The sequence below is a fragment of the Heptranchias perlo genome, chromosome 13 (genome assembly GCF_035084215.1).
Source record: "Heptranchias perlo isolate sHepPer1 chromosome 13, sHepPer1.hap1, whole genome shotgun sequence".
Classification (NCBI taxonomy): Eukaryota; Metazoa; Chordata; class Chondrichthyes; order Hexanchiformes; family Hexanchidae; genus Heptranchias; species Heptranchias perlo.
This window is the reverse complement of record NC_090337.1, coordinates 66,958,469-66,977,436: the sequence shown is the minus strand read 5'-3', so window position 1 is coordinate 66,977,436 and position 18,968 is coordinate 66,958,469. Positions and strand designations below refer to the sequence as shown.

The window sequence follows — 18,968 nt, the reverse complement described above, 5'->3', positions numbered from 1 at the left end:
ACCTAAATCTGGAGTCAGTGTCCAACCTGCCTTTAGAGCAAAACTGGAGCCAACACAAGAGGAGTGAGTCTCTGTCCACTTCGCTCTGCTTAACTCCAAATAACACAAGTTTACTGTTGGTGTTCAACAGAAACACCAAACGGACAGTGTAAATACACCCTAAAAAAGGTGAATGAACTATGTCCCTGTTGCTATTTGTCATTTCTGTAATCCAGAAATTGATAATGTAGTAAACACTTACAGTTCACTGTGCTTCTTCTGTAAAGTTAATGTAACACACTACCGATCAGAAGCATTCCCGTTCCCAAGACAAATCACACTGCTAAGGACAATATTTGTCTATAATACAGGAGGCAATCAATTATTTCTGTTCCCTGATGGCTCTGTGAGTAAACAATGTGCAGTGCCGTTCTGGGCTCTCTCTGGTCCATGCTAAGTTACTTCAGGTTATGGGCACATCAGCGGCACATGCCCATGGGCAAGGTAGGTGGAAAAGTTAGGGTTCCTGCTGGGAAAAGTGCATACGAGGGTCAATCTCAGCTAGACACCTCCACAGTCAAATAGCCTGCAGACACTCACTGTTCTTCCTGCGTGAACCTAGACAGTCACTTGAGTGAGATCTCAGAGAGCTGCTCACTCTTTTGGAACTATGGAGTAAGTGCCTTTAGGAGAGGAAGAAAATTGGGATGGGAATATAAAAGTAAGAGGTCGTTTCTGGAAGTACCTGTGCGGTACATTAATTTCAGAATAGGCTATAAAGTTTAATAAGGAATGGGGTATCTACCAGATTAAAGAGATGTTCTCTAATGGTACTTGTTGAGTTCTTTAATTGAGCAATTTTTTATTCTGTTTAGAATTCCATTATATTCCGATAAATATGAGGAATTATACTGAAACCGACCTTTGGGGCCAATTATTGTGAAACTACACAATGATTTATCATAGGTTAATAGTGGAAAATCCAAGCTTGTATCGCAATGATTCGCCAAATTAGGAGATGCTTCTCTATCAGGCGCTCCTGCACTCTGAGGAAAGGATATGAGCCATGTTAGTGATTGAGACATGGACTAAATATCTAAACAAATGCTAACGGTCATTTAAAACATTTCACTCCACTGCACTTCTCCCTCTCCAACTCTTTCCTAAAAGCAAAGAGGGGCAAGAGCTTTTAAACTTTATAGTATCCCCCCCTCCCAGTCCCACAGAGAAACAAAAACCCTGCTAATGAGCAACTTTTAAACTTTTGCACACTTGCTCCCTTCTCCCTCAAGGTATTGCCATTTTCACATTGACAAAGACAAAAGCAAAAAGACACAGCGATGGGCTGAAGTACTTCATTAGTTTTGCTGTAATGTGTATTTGACTCCTGTCCCTGGTGAAAGCTAAGATAAAGAACAAACCCACACAAAAGCTGTTCAAAACAATCCTTTATTGAAAAGATACTCCAACAAACAGAGTCACACCCTTACCCCCAAGCTGTACAATGTGATACAGTACTGTTAGAGCTGTTGTATAACTGCTAATATAAGACCAAAATCCAGGACCTTCTGCCACTCCCCAGCACTTGACAGCAAAAGGAAATTAAAGGTTATTACACAGCTTAAAAAACTTTTCTTTGTTATAGATAAATTTGCCAAGCTGAAGATTCCCCCAGTGAAATCAGAGCAGCTAACAGCTGTCAATTTGTTTTGAACAGGAGCAGATTTTTGTGAAAGAAATAACTTGCATTTATACAGCAGCTTTCATGACCTCAGCATCCCAAAGCACTTCGCAACCAATGAAGTACTTTTGAAGTGTAATCTCTGTTGTAATGTATGGAAACGTGGCAGATAATTTGCACACAGCAAGATCCCACAAACAGCAATGTGATAAATGACCAGATCATCTGCTTTTGTTTTTGGTTGAAGGATAAACATTGGCCAGGATGCCAGAAGAATTCCCTTGCTCTTCTTCAAATAGTGCCAAGGAATTTTTACATCCACCCAAGACGGCGGACGGGGCCTCGGTTTAACGTCTCATCCATAAAACGGCACCTCCAACAGTGTAGCACTCCCTCGGATCTGCACTAAAATGTCAGCTTAGATAACGTGCTCAAGTCTCTGAAGTGGACCTTGAACTCAGAGTGAGTGTGCTACCAACTGAGCCACACCAGACATTCACGATTGCCTGGATCAGTAGGCTACTGGAAAAAGTTTTGAATTTTAAACTAACAAAATCAAGAGGTTGTTCCCTGCCTTGCTCTTGCAGAATCCTTATATTTAGCACATTTTTCCAAAGAAAAACTTTAAAACTAGGCAGTTTAACACTCTAGCTGCCAAATGAGGATAAACAGGAGATTGTTATGGAGGAAGAAAAGCTGAAATGCTAGCACAAAATGTCCTTCACTTAGCATCGTCCACACATTCCAGAATGAAAGGAAATAACAGGTACTTTACGCCACAGATCTTTCGACGTTGGGAACGTCAGCTGGGTGACAAAAGTATGCAAGTGTGTGTATAACTTATACGGATGAATAAGCATTCCCTCACCACGCAGTCATGATGCCAAATCTATTTTATCCTAAGCTGAAGTTAGCGTCTTCATCCATGTGTCTGCAGATCGCAGTGATAGGAAACCCTGGAACTCAAACCTGCAGCCAAAAGGTTACGACATGAACAGCTAAGCATAATGCCGGAACTGAAGACTCTGAACAACAGCTATCCTCAGAGTGGAAAGGCCGAAGGAAGAAGGGGCAACTCAAGCTCCTGTACAAAGATTAACTCACTAACCACAAAATGGAGTACGGATCAATCCAAAAGGTGAGAACTTTCGCAACAAAAGCTGAGGATTAGAAAGAAAACTTGGAAGGAGGATGTGGGTCTGCACTGCTCGCTTTCTACCACCCTCAAAAAAAATCCTACATTCTCTCTCGCAACTCACCCACTGACGGAACAGGACACAACGGTTCCCAACAGAATGGGCGGGGGGACAGCCAGGTCCCCAGATCTATGCCAGTGCAGCTTAAGTTAGCTGGGGGAGGAGGTCCAACAGCTGGCTCTCTTTCAGTGAGATAGAGCTTCACTTTGGCTCACTAACTTTCCCAGCATGGTCCTGTTGAAACTGTGTAGAATCACAGTAGTAAATCTACGGTGTACACTCCGTAGCAGTGTCAGGGAAATGCAGCGTAAAGCTATATTTCATGGTTCAAGCGTTTTATTTTCACCAGCTTGAAATGCTCAATCAAGACTATCAAGGAAAATTTACTTGAAGTTTTGTTTGAAAAGTCTCATCAGGTTTGAAACGCTAGGATGTGCACAGAGTCAGAAACTCCATTGTGAAACACTTCGATTTCCTCTTCACTTTGCTCACGTCAATGTTGCTGAAGACTCAGTGATTTTTACTGTGTCCACGTGATAGTCCAAGGTGACATTGCAAGTTCAATCCCCAATGGAAGGCCATTTCAACCTGGTAATACTGCAAACAAAAACTAACTTTAAACCACTGCCCAACAGCTTCAGCCCTGCCATCCACTCTATTCCCCGCCATATTCTATCTGGAGCTTGGAGCTTTGTCACAGGAGGCTGGCTACAGAAATCAACTCATTGCCTGTCTTTGGAACACATGGCCTTGAATCAGTTTAATCCTCAGTACAATTTCCCACTTCCAGTTAATAACTTGTTGCACATTTTCTGAAACAATCACACACACACATCACGACGGTCACCATTTCATAAGACTACAAAACATTTCAGGCAGGTGAACTGAGTATTCAAGGCACATGTAATATAGAAAAGTAGGTATAGAGAGAGATATAAATATTCTTACAGCACAATTTTTGCAGCAGGCTTGCAGAAAACTTGATAATTATGCATAGTATCCCTCCCCAGCCAAAGAATTCAATGACAACCTTCCTCTCTCCACCCCATCCCACTCCTAATTTGGGGTGGAGAGCTGTGATGCTTCTGTACAGCCAGTTATCTCACATGCATACCAAGAAACTCCCTGACCACCAATTACTTACCTACACTTTACAATAAAATCAAGGGGCGGGGGGGGGGGAGATAATCAAAATGGTACTTATACGAAAAGAATTCCCAAACGCTACCATTCTCCTCAATGATGTCAAATTGAAAATTCCACAATAAAACTGGCCACTAACAGAGTGCTGAAGGCCTCTGAAAAAGCTTTGAAACAGACACCAAGATTGCGATGTGCGTCATGCATCCCATTCAATGACCTGCTTGAAAGTGCGGCAAGATAGGAAGAAATTAATTAAAACAGTGTTCGCATCCCCAATTGCTTTAGACTATTCAGAGATACTAGATCAGGTGACTGTCTAGTATTTACAGTTCTAAGGATTGCCCATTATAAATCACATTGATTCTGCTCAATTCCTAATATACAATATTGCAGAAGAATTTGCATTTATATAGTGCCTTATATGTCCTTCAAACATCTCAAAATGCTTCACACTCAATGACCTATTCTGAAGTGCAGTGGCTGTTACATAGGCAAACATGGCAGTCATTTTGTACACAGTAAGATCCCACAAACAGCACCAGTTAATCTGTTTTTAGTGGTGTTGGTTGAGGGAGGAAAGTTGGCCAGTGAGCCAGAACTCCCTTCTTCAAATGATGCCATAGGATCTTTAGTGTCCACCTGAATCACTGGAACAGGCAGATAGGGTCTTCATTTAACAAGTTATCTGAAGGGCTTCACTTCCAACAATGCAGCATGCCCTCAGTACTGTAGTGGAGAGTCCTTAGGTGTTTCCAACATCTTATATCAAAGCTGTTATTTAGATTTCATCCATGCATACAAAAGCAAAAAGAATGGCTCACGGTCGAAGAAGTCTAGCCAGAAAATAATTAAGCACCACTCAACTCGTCAAAACTGCAAGCATGATTGAGATCCCTCCTATTAGTTACTACAAGCTTGGATTTGTGCTATTGTTCAATCCTAAAATACCACCGTTCTCAGTAAGACTGATTTGCTGCTAAACACTTCAAACTGAAATGCAAATGTAGAACAGCAGGGCATTTCTTCTAAGCTGCATTTAATGAGTATCCCCACCCCAATACCATATTAGGTTTAGCTTGGCACAAGATTACGGGATATTTGCGCTAACCCAATTCATTCATACCAATCACTTTAAACTTTACAAATAGTAACCACTGTATAAGAACATTGAAGAATGTAACCCTACTATAAAGATATTCCACAACAGAGCTGAACGCAGGATACGAGGAAATCAGGTTCCATAACTGTACTAGTGGAACCAGGGCAGTGGTTTCAGGGACCTATTGAAAGCTGCTCCAAAACGGGTGGCCTGGGAGCTTCAGAAAATTGTAGTTCATGCACACAAAAAAAAGGATTTATGGCATAAATGAAAGGTACACCTGGAGAACAACGAATACTTAAACAATGCCACTGGTAACCCACTGATCTAACTCGTAGGCTAGATCTGTTGAATACTTAGAACATTCATCACCCTGCTGCAATGACAGATACATGGGAAATTGCAACATCCCTAAACAAAATATTCCCTTGGCCACTATCCCATCCTGTCGTGGATTACGATACTTATCTTCTTTGTACCATCCTTTTTTTTGCTATAATTCCCATCAAAATTCAGTAGGAATGAAGGGTACAAACCTGAACTCAGGAGGGAAAAGCACAAATGGCAAAGTAGAAGATCATATATATATATATATATATAAAAAAAATCAGTAAAGCAGCAAACTGTTAATTATGTCTTGTTTATTTTTTTTATATATAAAATTATACAAATTACCAACAACCCTCATTGCATCATTCTGTGATGCGCTCATATAACCAGTCATTGTTCAATAGATTCTGAACCCTCTCAAACAGTGTTTTGCAAACCTGCTGCAACTCTTTACACCAGAGACCAATATTCTCACCAGTAACGGAAGAAAATTGTAAATTACGAACACTAGGTGTCAGATTCACAGCAGCACAAAAGCAGGTCTGAGTTCTTCTTCATGGCCAATGATGCCATGTTTTGGTGCAGAACAAGAAAAGCCATCAGCAGTTGGCAGCTATTTTTCTCAGATGAAGGTGCTCTACTTTCTTTAATGATGGTATCAGTCGATTACTTAGAGTTACCATTACTGACCACATCCTTCTATATCTTCATCTGCTCTCCTCAGCTCCAAATACTCTTGCACTTATGCTTAGTGGCACTTCCCTAAAGCAATTTCTAGACTGAAAGCATTTGGTCATTTGTCAAAGATCCCTGCCACATTATCTCCAATACCAGGTCCCAAACACAATACCACCTACAATACCAGTGACAACATGAACCCCATGCCCAATACCGGTGTTGGCACGGAACACAAACAGAGCACATCTGGCTCTGACTACGTGGATCCAAATTATGGATTTTCAGACCTCAAAATGTGTTTGGTAAAGACCCAACTGGTCTCCACAGCTAGATGCTGGGTGACCACATTGACAAAAAGAGCACACTGCAACATGGCCAAAGACAAGGATTTCCATTCAGGAGCCTAAGGGGATAATCCTCTTCTGCCTGAGTCAAGGGCCCTCGTGTCCATTATGAAACAGGGAATATTCCAGGAGACCAAGAATTATGCAGGTTACCACTTTCTTCTCTTTACAAACAAACATGGAGTCAATCGCATCATTCCTCATCCCTCCTCCCTCAGGCAATGCATTGAGCTGCTCCTGCTCATCCACACTCTTCCATCCCTTCAGACAGGTTTGGAGTCAGCCTTGTCCGAGGCACTGAGTTAGCCCCATTCTCCCTGATCTTTCCTTCCCTGCACCCCCATCCCTCCCCCGACTAGGCAATGTCAGCCATCCTGATCTTTCTCCACTGTAGATATATTAAACACAATGTACAATTTCAAGTTCTTCATAACAAACAAATTAAAATGAACAGGACTTTTTTTTAATTAAAAAATGCAAATTTCAGTAAAAACTTTTTTTTTATTTAAGATCAGATTTGCTTAGTACCTCCAGCCCATGGCTCCCAATTAGCAACAGTTCATACAGTATCTTCATCAATCAGCGGCTTTTATACAGATCAGACGCCAAGTATGGAGTGAACATGGACAGGCATTGAACACAGGGCTTGAATTTAACACTACTGCACGAGCTGAGCACAAATAGCTTTCAATTCTGCCAGCCACCACGACAAAGTCAGCCTCTGAACTCCATGCAGGATTCTGCCACTCAGCCATTGTTTCTGTACCATGATCTCCATATACTAATACCCATGCCACCCATTCCCAAAGCTCCTTACAATCTATACCTTTCACTTAAGACTTTTGTCAGTGTTTTAGTCAATGGAATGATATCCAAAGCAGCAGCATTAGTCACTGGAATTTGAGCTGGTGAATGACAGGTACTAGCAAAATACTGACACCTGTAAGGTAGGGGAGTAAGGTTGAATTCAAGCCCTGCATCAAATATTAAGAATTAGTCATAGTTAAAGCAGTAAGATAAAAACATGATCAACAATAGAATTACCTTCTCCTTTCCCCACCCCAATGACAATAATGAGAATGAGAATACCTTCTAGATTTAGGGCATATTTTCAAAAATAAAATATGAAAACATTACATACATTATTTCAATATGCCTAATTAGTATTTGGCATTTAGAGGTTTGGGTTAGCATTTGGATATAGAAATTTAGTTAAAATCACAAATACAAACACACAAATGAGCAGCATTTCATACACAACTCATCATATCCTGCACACACTCTGTACATGTCCCACCACCTATCTAGGTAGAAGGCACTCTGAAGAACTCACACAAGGGGCACGTAGGTTCATCAATTAAAAATCAAACACAGCTAATAAGCATATTCTTGAGGAGCTTTTAAGAGTCTTGAATTTAGGCAAAGTGAAGGCACAGAATTTGGCACTTTGGGGAGGGAGTGGTCTCCAGAGTAGGAGGAGAGACAGGGAAAAGGGGTTGGTGCTGCAATCGTTCACTGCCTATCGCCAGGCAGCATTCCTGTCAGTGCCATTGCAATCATAATACTTATGAACCTCGTTTAGAAAAGATCCATCCTTTAAAGAACCCCTATAACACAAACACATCAGGTGCACAGCAGTGCTAAAAAGCTGACCAGTGGGTGTCAATTTTCAGCAGTCTTCCAGTTTACTCTAGTTTCTATCCCCATTATCCATCAACTTTCTTGATCTGGAATGTATAAAGTAGAATCTCTCCTCCTCTCACACCCAGATACAATTAAAATAACCACATTTAGCTGGAAGACGGAAAAAAAAGAACAAGTGGAAAACATAGGAATAGGAGCAGATTAGCCCTTAGAGCCTGTTCTGACATTCAAATAGATCATGACTGATCTGTACCTCAACTCCAATAAAGGAGAAATATTCTCTCCTTTATGCTCAATTTCCTTGACTAGATATTAGTTTATGGCACACTTCTAGGATATATCTCAGTCAGGATGTTTTGAGCTGGTGGATATATTTCTGAATGAACAGAATGGTCTGTAAAAGCACCAATTCCCAAGTTCATCAACTGGTCCTTTGCTCTAACTGATGTATTCCTGCAAATTGAAGCATCAACCTTCACTGTTCTATCAAAATGCTTAACCCCCTACCCTCCACATAAATATCAACAGAACCCAATCAACAGGTCAAATCCATCCATTAAGTACATCTACCATCATTGTGCACACCAACTCCAAGTCCGTGCCAGAGCTGGATTTCTGCACCAGCTACTGAGCAAACCGCCAGAAGTCGGTCGTCTCCTGCCCATTAGCATTATAAGCACTGGCATGGGTTCCCAGTGAAAATCACCAATTTGTATTTCATTGGTACTGGTAGTGATCATTAGTGAGAAGATAAGCCAACACAAGTACTTTGCCCAGGTTTAGTGTTATTTGCTTTTTGTCTTTGGTCATTGATAAATGGTTGACTACCATATAAACACAATCAATATTTTTTTTTTAAGTTGCAGAATATACTGTGGAATCTCAGGATTCTTGTAAATGTAAGGTTAAAATCACAATGGAGCTCTTCCCAAGGAATCTTCAGAAATAAAACCTAACAAGGTAATATCTGCAGTACTATGTTTTAGTCGCCAAGCTATTAAAAGTACATACAATCAGTGAACAGGCTCAGAGAAAAGCAACAGGAATAATCCCAAGGGTAGAGGGAATGAGCTAAGCAAATAGATTACAGAAGCCTAAACTTTATAGTTTAGAGAGGTGGCTGACAACAGATCTCATGGAAATGTATAGAATATTAAACAGTAAACATGAGAAATAGGAGGAGTAGGCCACATGGCCCTGGAACCTGTTCCGCCATTCAATCAGATCATGGCTGATCTTCGACCTCAACTCCACTTTCCCGCCTGATCCCCATAACCCTTGATTCCCCTAGAGTCCAAAAATCTATCCATCTCAGCCTTGAATTCATTCAATGACTCGGCATCCACAGCCCTCTGGGGTAGAGAATTCCAAAGATTCACAACCCTCTGCATGAAGAAATTCCTCATCTCAGTCTTGAATGGCCGACCCCTTATCCTACAACTATGCCCCCTAGTTCTAGACTCTCCAGCCAGCGGAAACAATCTCTCAGCATCGACCCTGTCAAGCCCCCTCAGAATCTTATATGTTTCAATGAGATCACCTCTCGTTTTTATAAACTCCAGAGAGAACAGGCCCATTCTACTCAACCTGTCCTCATAGGACAACCCTCTCATCCCAGGAATTAATCCAGTGAACCTTCGTTGTACCGCCTCCAAGGCAAGTATATCCTTCCTTAGATAAGGAGACCAAAACTGTACGCAATACTCCAGGTGGGGTCTCACTAAAGCCCTGTACAACTGCAGTAAGACTTCCTTACTCTTGTTCTCCAACCCCTTTGCAAGAAAGGCCAACATGCCATTTGCTTTCCTAATTGCCTGCTGTACCTGAATACTAACTTTGTGTGTTTCTTATGCCAGGACAACCAAGTCTCCCTGAACACCAACATTTAATGGTTTCTCACCAATTAAAAAATATTGTTTTTCTATTCTTCCTACCAAAGTGAATAACCTCACATTTCCCCACATTATACTCCATCTGCCACCTTCTTGCCCGATCACTTAAACTCCAATTACTTCAAAGAAAATCATGTAGTACTATCAGAACACCAATTTAAATGAGTGTAAAATAATTAAAATATTGGGCAGAACTACTTTACCCAAAGCATTACAACTGCTTGGAATAATCCAGCAGGTAAGGTATCAGAGACAAAAGACATTATGACCATTCAATACAGGATGTAAGACCAAGAGTTACGAGCACTGGAGCAACCAAGTCCAATGGGCTGAACAGCCTTTCCTCATCTTTGACTGTTCTTAAGCTGCAAGAAGAATTGTGGTCAGGAAACATGTAGCTTAAATAGTGGAACTCATAATACGGCCCAGGGATCATTTGCAGCCTACCTCCCCTACACCTACTGTGTGTACCTTGGGGATAGGATGTTAATAGAGCTGGATTTTAATAATGTGCCTTCCCTTTTTCTTGCTCCCCAGAAAAAAGTTGCAAGGTAGTGGCAGATTTCACAGATCAAATGAAACTTCCTTCTTAAAAATCTACTGACTCTATAGTTTTCCATGTCCCTCTTCCTCTGGCCTCCACTTGGCAGCTGCCAGAAGTACCATGGTTGAAATCACGAAAGCCACCATCACTAGTAAACAACCCACGCAGTTCCTAATCTTCTTTCCCCACTGCCTCCCTAAAAACGTCAATTTTCTTCAAAAGAGTTATGTTTGCTACCAGGTTTTTAAAAGTGGAGAGAAGTAGAGGCAGAGGGGTTTAGGGATGAGGCAGTTGAAAGATCTGCCACCAATAGTGGGATGAAGGAAGTGGAATGGATGGATAAAAGGCCAGAGTAAGAGGAGCAGAGGGCTTGGGAAGGGACATAAAGTTGGAGGGAGTTCAAAGATAGGGTGGAAAGAGGCTGTGGAAGAGTATTTTAAATTCAATGCGTTGGGGAACGGGGGAATGACTGGCAGGACCAACACCACAGGACTCGATCTGGGTAGTTGAATTTTGAACAAGTTGGAGTTTATGGAAGAGTAGAGGATGGGAAGCCAACAAGAGGCACATTGGATAAATAGGGTCTAGAGGTGAAAAAAAGCGTGGATAAGACTTCCGGCAGCAGAGGTGACGTGGGGCAGAGATGTTCCATGTTGTGGAGGTGGAATAGTGTTAGACTTGTATGAATGCCCCATAACAGTGACATAGATTGGACCAAAGTTAGTCAGCATGACTGTATGTTCCTGTCAGCTGTGCTATTACACAATGAACACAGAGAAAAGGCAATACTCTTCAAAGTTTTTTTTTTAAGCTTAAGCACTTTGATTCCACAGAATACAACAGTCCATCAATGCTGTCTGTAAAGCCTTAGCTGTAAGGTTCTTTGTGCCCCATGAGCTCCACCGTCATAGCACTGCCAGACTGAGACAATTTCACTGGACAACATTTTAGTGGCTGCGAGTGTCTTGTGCTTTAACAAAGAAAGCTGTGCAACTAGTACCAATGTTGGTTGACAACTTTAAAAAATATATATTTATATATACAGGACTGGATTTTTTTTTTTTTTTTGAGTATGAATCAGTCCATAGTGTCAGGCTTCAACTTTACTACAGCATTGGACACACCACTGGGTTGGTTGCCAAAATCTTACAAACATCAACAGAATACTTCTAGATAGATTTTGGTCAAAGGCTAGACCAACAGCCCAAAACTCACCACAATCAAACAAGGTGAGAAGCGTAAAGTACTCTGGGAATGATTATATTTAAATACCGCCTTTTTGATGGAGATCCATTTCTATTCTCGGTATATGTAATGCATGGTATTTTCTTGACTTTATGTGGTCATCAAACCAAGGAATCAAAGCAACAGTAAAGTGGTCACTAAAGTGAAATTAGTGTCTGGTTCTGAATCACTAATATACAAAAATAATTTCCAGCCCTGCAATGCACCAACGTGCACCACAGTAAAGGCATAGTTTAATTCAGACTGCTCCTTTCCTCCCGCTCTCCGTGTGCACAGCCATTAACCTCATTCTTGAAACTGAATGTGAAATTATTGGCTGTGACATGTGCAAATGGGTTACTGTAGAAGAAATTGCCATCGAGTGGGACACCACTGTCCGAATCCCATGACCCTGACCCACTACTGGTTGAATCTTCGGTGGTGGTGGGGGGGTAACTCAGCTGCTCGAGCTGATCAATTATGTCGCCAAACTGAAATGCAGAGCTGGACTCCGAGCGCTCCGAATACGTGGGAAAATTCATCATGGAACTGGCTTCAGATTGATTGCCTGAGTTGGCCATCCTGAACAACGGCGTTTCAGGTAGGCCATTCAGCCCGAGGTTGGTCAATGAGCTGCTCTCTGACTGGTTGTTCAGTAGAGAACTCGTCTCTGATCTGCTAAAGCACCCGTGCAGCCGATTGGCTTGCGCCTTCACCTCGAAGAGGTCAGCTGTGTCTATTGGTCGGCTATTGCCATTGAGATCACTCCCACCCTCAAATTCAAGGTCATCCTCTGAACGCAGCTCCATATTATCATTGACATATTTACCTGGGCTCAGGTCACAGCTTAGTTTCCCAAAGCTGGAGTTTATTACTGGCGAATGCTCTGATTGACTATAAATGGTAGAGCCCTTTGTACTATTCCCTAGCCCATGGTAACATGGTGAAAATGCCTCCGACCCGCCGGCAAAAAAGGAAATCTCGGCAGGGTCGTCGTCAATGAACTCTTCCGTGAGCTGCAACTGAGCGTTTGTCAATGTGAAAATTGGCATTGCCCTTCCCCGAAGCTGGCTAACATTGTACTCGTTCTCAGTAATAAATATACCTGTGGTATAGTCATCCTCATCATTGTCATTTCTCTGAGTGAGCCTCCCATCACTAACACTCTCTTCTCTAGTTAAACCACTACGCTCATCAAAACCCGAAGAGGAGCGACTGCAGCTGCCTGCAGCTTCAGCAACAAAACCTTGCAAGGTGATCGGAGACGGCTGATCAGAAGTCTTCCACGCCTCTTCCAGCGCCGGACGCATCTTCACTTCCGTTGGGGGTCTCTGAGCGGAGTGCTTGCTGACGAGGAGTACGCTGCTGTTATCAGGGTAGATGGGCCGACTGTCAGCAACAGTCCTACATGCAGACTGGATGGACTGAAAGGAGACAGCCGCTGAAGAAGGAGAGTCCGGGACCTCTACACCTTCAGTGAATGATAAACTCTAGTGGGGAGAAGAAAACAAAATGGAACCAACGGCCACATTTGTATACTGCAGTTAGTTTATGGACAGTGCATTAACATTTCTCTACTTTTAAACAGGTCTTAAATTAATAAACCATTCATTTACATTAGAAAACACTCTTTCTGCTGGTCATTTCAGCACTTTTGGTTACTATGCAAACCTGCCCAATCAGGTAACTCACTGGCTTTCCTTGTATTACCTAGTTGTGATAAATTGCATGAGGAAATGTTATGAAATTATTGAAAACCTAATGACATCCACAGCCAAGTAGTAGACATGTAGATTATCATTACTGCTGATGTATTGAAACATAGCCACATGAGGTTAGCATTGCTTTATCCAAATATAATGCAACTCCCAAACTGTAAGGTCAGAGGGTTCAATCCCAGGATTAACGTCCACTGAACCTAGATTGCCTCAACTGTACGAGTCCTGCCAGTTTTCAAGCCAGGAATCTGGACGGAATGCCACATGGAAGTGATGCATCATATTACTGGGAAAAGGGAGAGGTGCAGGGAGGAGATATCAGGAACAGTTTGTCATTTGGGACGTTCACTTGTCTTGCTGAAACAGAACAGCACTGACAACAATTATGTACAAGTCTACTGCCAATAATACCCACTATCTGAGTGGCAAGCTTCATGAGAAGGGTGGGAAGGGGTAAATAGAACAATCCAAATTATCAGGGGCTAACTAAGAAACATCAGATTTGGTAAGCACTCCATTATCGAAACATTGACACACACACACACCCCAAAGTTGAAGTGCCGCAGGACTAACCTGTTTTGGCACATCTGCGCTCAAAGTCCGAGCTGAGACTCGTGCTCTGCTGTGCCGCCTAAAGAACAGAGAGTATTCAGTAAGGACGTGAGAAGGAAAACCCTACACCAGACCGTTCAAGTCTTTCAACAAACACACTGAAATAGAGCTCGAGAGGAGAGTCTGCGATACGAGGAAAAAGCGCAGGCAATGGAGACAAACATACTGCAGCACAAACACAGCACAGAAAAGAAAATACTGTGTTCACACTCACTCGCATCCGACATTGTACGTTAAAGGTTGCAACATCAAACCGAGGCATTCAACTAAGACAAATAAAAGTCAAGAGCTTGTTTGCAAATGGCTGCCTAAAGCCCAAGATAGGGTTACAGCCAAATCCCATATTCTAGTTGAGTTTTTTTAAATAAAGTTTTAACTCATTTTTGAATGTTTAATCTGCTACCACAGGCCAACATTTTTCAATCTGCTTCAAACTCCAGCTCTGGGGTCAACACATAAGAATGTTATTTCTAAACTGACATTATCCCTAACTGAATGTACTATCACATTACAGAAAGTGCTTCAGGTTTACTTCAAGTGGATTAGGAGTTACTCACATACATAAACACCATGAGTACTACTGCAGGACAGACATCTAATAGAGAGAAAAAGAAATGAACCCTGCTCCTGACACACGCCCACATCAACTACGAACCTTGGGTTAATGGTCACTTCTTTGCATCAAAGGCAGTGTCACACTATGAAAAGTCTGCAACACTACCAGAGAGCTTCTCAGTCTACACGTTCTGTTTAAAAAGAGCCAATTATAACCTCTAATCTTGAAATGATACTAGAGGGAGGGAGACAGGAAGACACCACTACTGGCTACCAGTGTGGGTGACAAATTAAGTACAGTCTTGAAATTAATAGAACAAAACCCAAAAGAAAAGATAAAGCAAAAGTCAAATATATCTGGATCACTCAAAGTAAATCTCCACCCTGCCAGCTCGCTAAGTCTGAAAAATTCAAAGCTATAGCAGTAAGACAGTAATCAATATTGGTAGCAATCCTGCTTGGAATATTTCATCATCCAAGATATGATTAATTGGAGTTGAAAGCAGCAATGACAGGAGGGCAACAGCTATATTTCATCAGAGTAATAGCCATCCTGTGGATAGTGGTGATGATCTCAGGGAAACCTGCAGCAACACCCATGGTTATAGATGATGGCAGCAATTACCTTCAGGCTGGTAGAGGGGCAAAAGGCAGAGAGAAACAACCCCTGGTTGAACAAATAGCATCTGGCTCAGAAGAAGGTGCCAAGCATCTCTCGTAGGAGATGGCATTGGCCTCATAGGGGAGGGGGCACTAACCCATTGTCCAAGCTCACAGAATGATGCATCATTTCAACTATTTATCAGGAAACCCTTCTTAAAAAGTTGGAAACATACCCAATTATACCAATACCAATCCGAATGCAAGATTTGTTAAACAAAGGAAGTCAAACAGTCTCAAACATGCCTTCCAGTGAGCAGTTCAGCAAAAGCAAAGACTTGAATCAAAGCAGAATAGATTTAAGAAAACAGGCTTTAAGTTGAACATTTTATGAAGTTTGAAAATATACTTAAAAAGGAGCTGTAAACCATAAAGTAAAAAAAAGAAAATCAATAAAACGTCAATGCTTTGATGTGCAGGATTGTGAGTGAAGGATGAGGACTCCAAACGGTGTCATTATCCCACCATGGGTTTAGTACAACACTGCAGTAGTTATGGATCTTTTAAAATGCAAGTCCTGATTTGTAAAGCAGATAGAAAATACTATTGAAAAGTATTCCACCATCTCCCTCAGTGAGACAGTCCTTCCGCTGCACTAGTAACATGCAGCTCCCTTAAAGCAGTAAATAGTAAACCCCCATCCATGACGACACTCTCTTGTGGGCTCCTCTTGCTCTACTGCAGACAAAATGACATTCAGAACATGGGAACAAATTAGCACAAACAAGCTCTATGCTGCCGCTCACCCAACAGTCAGTCCCGCTGCCTGTGGATTTTTATGCTCAGATGCTCCCAACAGGCATAAGCAAAGAAGAAATTCTCACCATCTGGGTGACCTATTGTAACCGGTGCCTCTTCACACTGAGAAACTGGACTCTACACAGAGAGGAGATCAGAGTCTCCAGAAGGCCGGGAGCACGCACATCTCGAGAACAAATTAGTAAAATCCCTCACCTGCCCTGTTCTGTTCATGCTCCATTCCTTGCATGAAATTAGCATGGTCAAGAAACGCGGAGCAGAAAGGCTGGATTGGAATCAGATTGCAATAAAGTGGCAAAGCTTTTTCTACAGCCTTTCAGAGTTGACTGCAGCTAATTCTATAACCAACAAGCTCAACTTTTATCAACAACATGCATGGCCAGGTTTTGCGCTGTGCATTTGTGTATTTAGTGTTGGAGGGAGGAGTATTTTACTAGAAGTTAAAAGTACAAACCAGAAACCCACAGCAAGATTAGAAACTAGAATAAAAACTCCCCCTCACCAAACAGTGGACATGAACAGACTCCCAGAGAAGGTCGTTGGTTCAGCACCAACTGATACCTTTACAAAGGAGCTGCATAGATTGTGGAGAAGGGGAATTAACTTAGAGCATTGATCAGGAGCTAAGGATTGGAATTTCTTCATCCTTAAAAGTTGGGGAAGAACAAGTGGTGGTGGGGTGGATACGATAACCAGACATAGAATCGAGATGGAATGGGTTTGATGGATTGAATGGCCTTTCTTCATTCGAGACTTTTTTTTCCCCAAAGATCGTAAGAACAGCTGGTGAAAAGATAGCTCAGTGGAGGTTACATATTTGGACTTCAGCAAAGTCTCAACATTTAAAAATTAGCCCACCAGGTTGGAAGTTGTGGAATGGGGGGGAGGGGGGGGGGGGGGGAGGGGAAAGAGGGGGAAACGGAGCAAGCGAGTTTCTGAAGTGGATCAGATGTGCTGTTGTAAGGAAGGAGATGGCTAGTGGGGGCCCCCGTGTCTCAGTAATCACTGGTGGGGCCATTTCTGTTTATAATGTACATACACTATTTGGAAGTGGAGGATAAACAAATTGGTCTAAGTTCACTGATGACAGCAACCTGAACCAGTAGGGGTCACTGTTGAGACATGGATTTGGGGAAGAAACAGTGTGAAAATTTATAGGGTGGAACAGCCACCCAATTAAGGACAACCAAGACATGCCCTTGTTAGTTATTGTACAGATGCAAATTGAGTATTACTCAAAGCTCGGGAAAAATATACTTAAGATAATTAACTTTGGTGAACAACAAAGACAGCCAGTTTAGGAAACAAAGATTAGTCAAATTCAGAGAAATCACACGTCACTACACAATGATCTGTGCAAGATCAAGCTTTGATGGGACAAAACTCACACCTAATTGAGGTGAACTAAGACACAAAATCTTTGTAAGGAAAAGTGGTGTTGAATGGCAGAGATGAATCAATCTATGTGTATTAAATAAATTGTGGTAGGCATGTCCAGAGTATGAGGGGATAAAGGGACCACGCTTTGACTGTGTAAGGGGGTACTACTGTCTGAAGAGTTCGTGTCTAGGCTTGACTGCATCCTACTTGTCACACTGTAACAATGAAATAAAGGCAAGACAAGAAAGAAACAAGCAAGGAGTCTGCCTATCATTTTACCCGACGGATTTAACTCCATTTAACTTCAGTCACTTATATTAGGGAACAAGTGACCAAAATAAAAAGGCATTTGGAAAGATTGGAAAGTTGGGCTGAGAAGCAACAAATGTTGTTAAAAGTGGAAAGATGCAGTGCGATGAGATTGGAGATGGGAATAAATAGTGGGAACACAAGGCAAACAGTAGGAATCTACAACGGACAGCACAGGAGAGTGATCTGGAGATACTGGTGGATAGCTTGCTGACACCATCAACAATGCACAGCAGAAGTAAAAGAAAGCAAAGATCTTCTAGCGCATATAGTCAGAGGAATAAACCATACGTTCCAGGAAATGCCAATTTTTACAGAGCTCGTTGTATCTAAAGTACTGTGTACAACAGTAGGCATATTTTGGCTTTGGAGAGACTACAGTAAAGGGAGATTAAGTCGGTACATGGGATTAGTTGGTACCTGGACTATGAGAAGTGGTAAGTGACATGGAGAGTGTTTACATTCAAGAGAAGGTGCCTCAGGGGAGGTGTTGAAGTATTCAAGATCCTGTGGGTTCTTATGGTTCGCATGGTATCAAATTGCACAGGAAGCATAAACTCAAGTTGAAGGAAAGGTGAATCGGCAGTTTAGATTTAATTACTTTATAAAGGTAGTGAATGTGTGGAATGGACTGTCTGGTGAGGCAGTGAAGATGGTCAAAGGGAGTTGGGATAGATACTTAGTGAAGGAAGGGTACAAGAGATTGAGTGGTAAATGCTTTCATGACTGGCACGATGGATTGCAATGACCTATTTTGATCCTGTACATTTCTATGTATCTAAGAAAAAGTTCCATCCAATCAAACTTGATCAACATCCACTAAAAAGTGTAAGTTAATGAGGCATCAGTTAAGTGTTGTTGGAAGGAGCCAGACTCAGCAGGCTGGAGCACGTCCACATTTTTTTAAATATGGAAGGCCCAGTGAAGCATTAGGTCACTGAAGGAATATATGTGGGCAAGCAGTTTGAAAACAGTGACAAAATCCCCCAACTTCAACACATACATTATTGGCTTAGAGGTAATGAGGTGAGAGGGGGATGCCAAGCAAAGCACTAGTTTTGGCAGGTAGGCACTGGGACAGCTTCCGTGAAATGATGTGGAGAAGGTTCTGTTCTAATATCAAGCCCCTAGTATGTATTGATCCAAACACAATTGTATAGGCAAAATGTTAAATATATTTTTACAAAAGGTTAACGAAATATTGACGTATAGCAGAGCAGA

At 41.9% G+C, this 18,968-nt stretch overlaps 1 protein-coding gene across 4 annotated transcripts in view; it reads right to left on the bottom strand.

Annotated features, from left to right (window-relative positions):
* The window catches only part of farp2 (FERM, RhoGEF and pleckstrin domain protein 2), a 237,559-nt gene that overhangs the window by 107,466 nt on the left and 111,125 nt on the right, over window positions 1-18,968 (bottom strand). For all 4 annotated transcript variants that reach the window (XM_067995648.1, XM_067995650.1, XM_067995651.1 and 1 more), the window contains exons 12-13: window positions 14,046-14,103; window positions 13,001-13,244 (exon numbers count right to left, since the gene is read on the bottom strand). In XM_067995648.1, coding sequence (XP_067851749.1) covers window positions 13,001-13,244; window positions 14,046-14,103 — 302 coding nt within the window. The remainder of the gene's footprint in view (window positions 1-13,000; window positions 13,245-14,045; window positions 14,104-18,968) is intronic.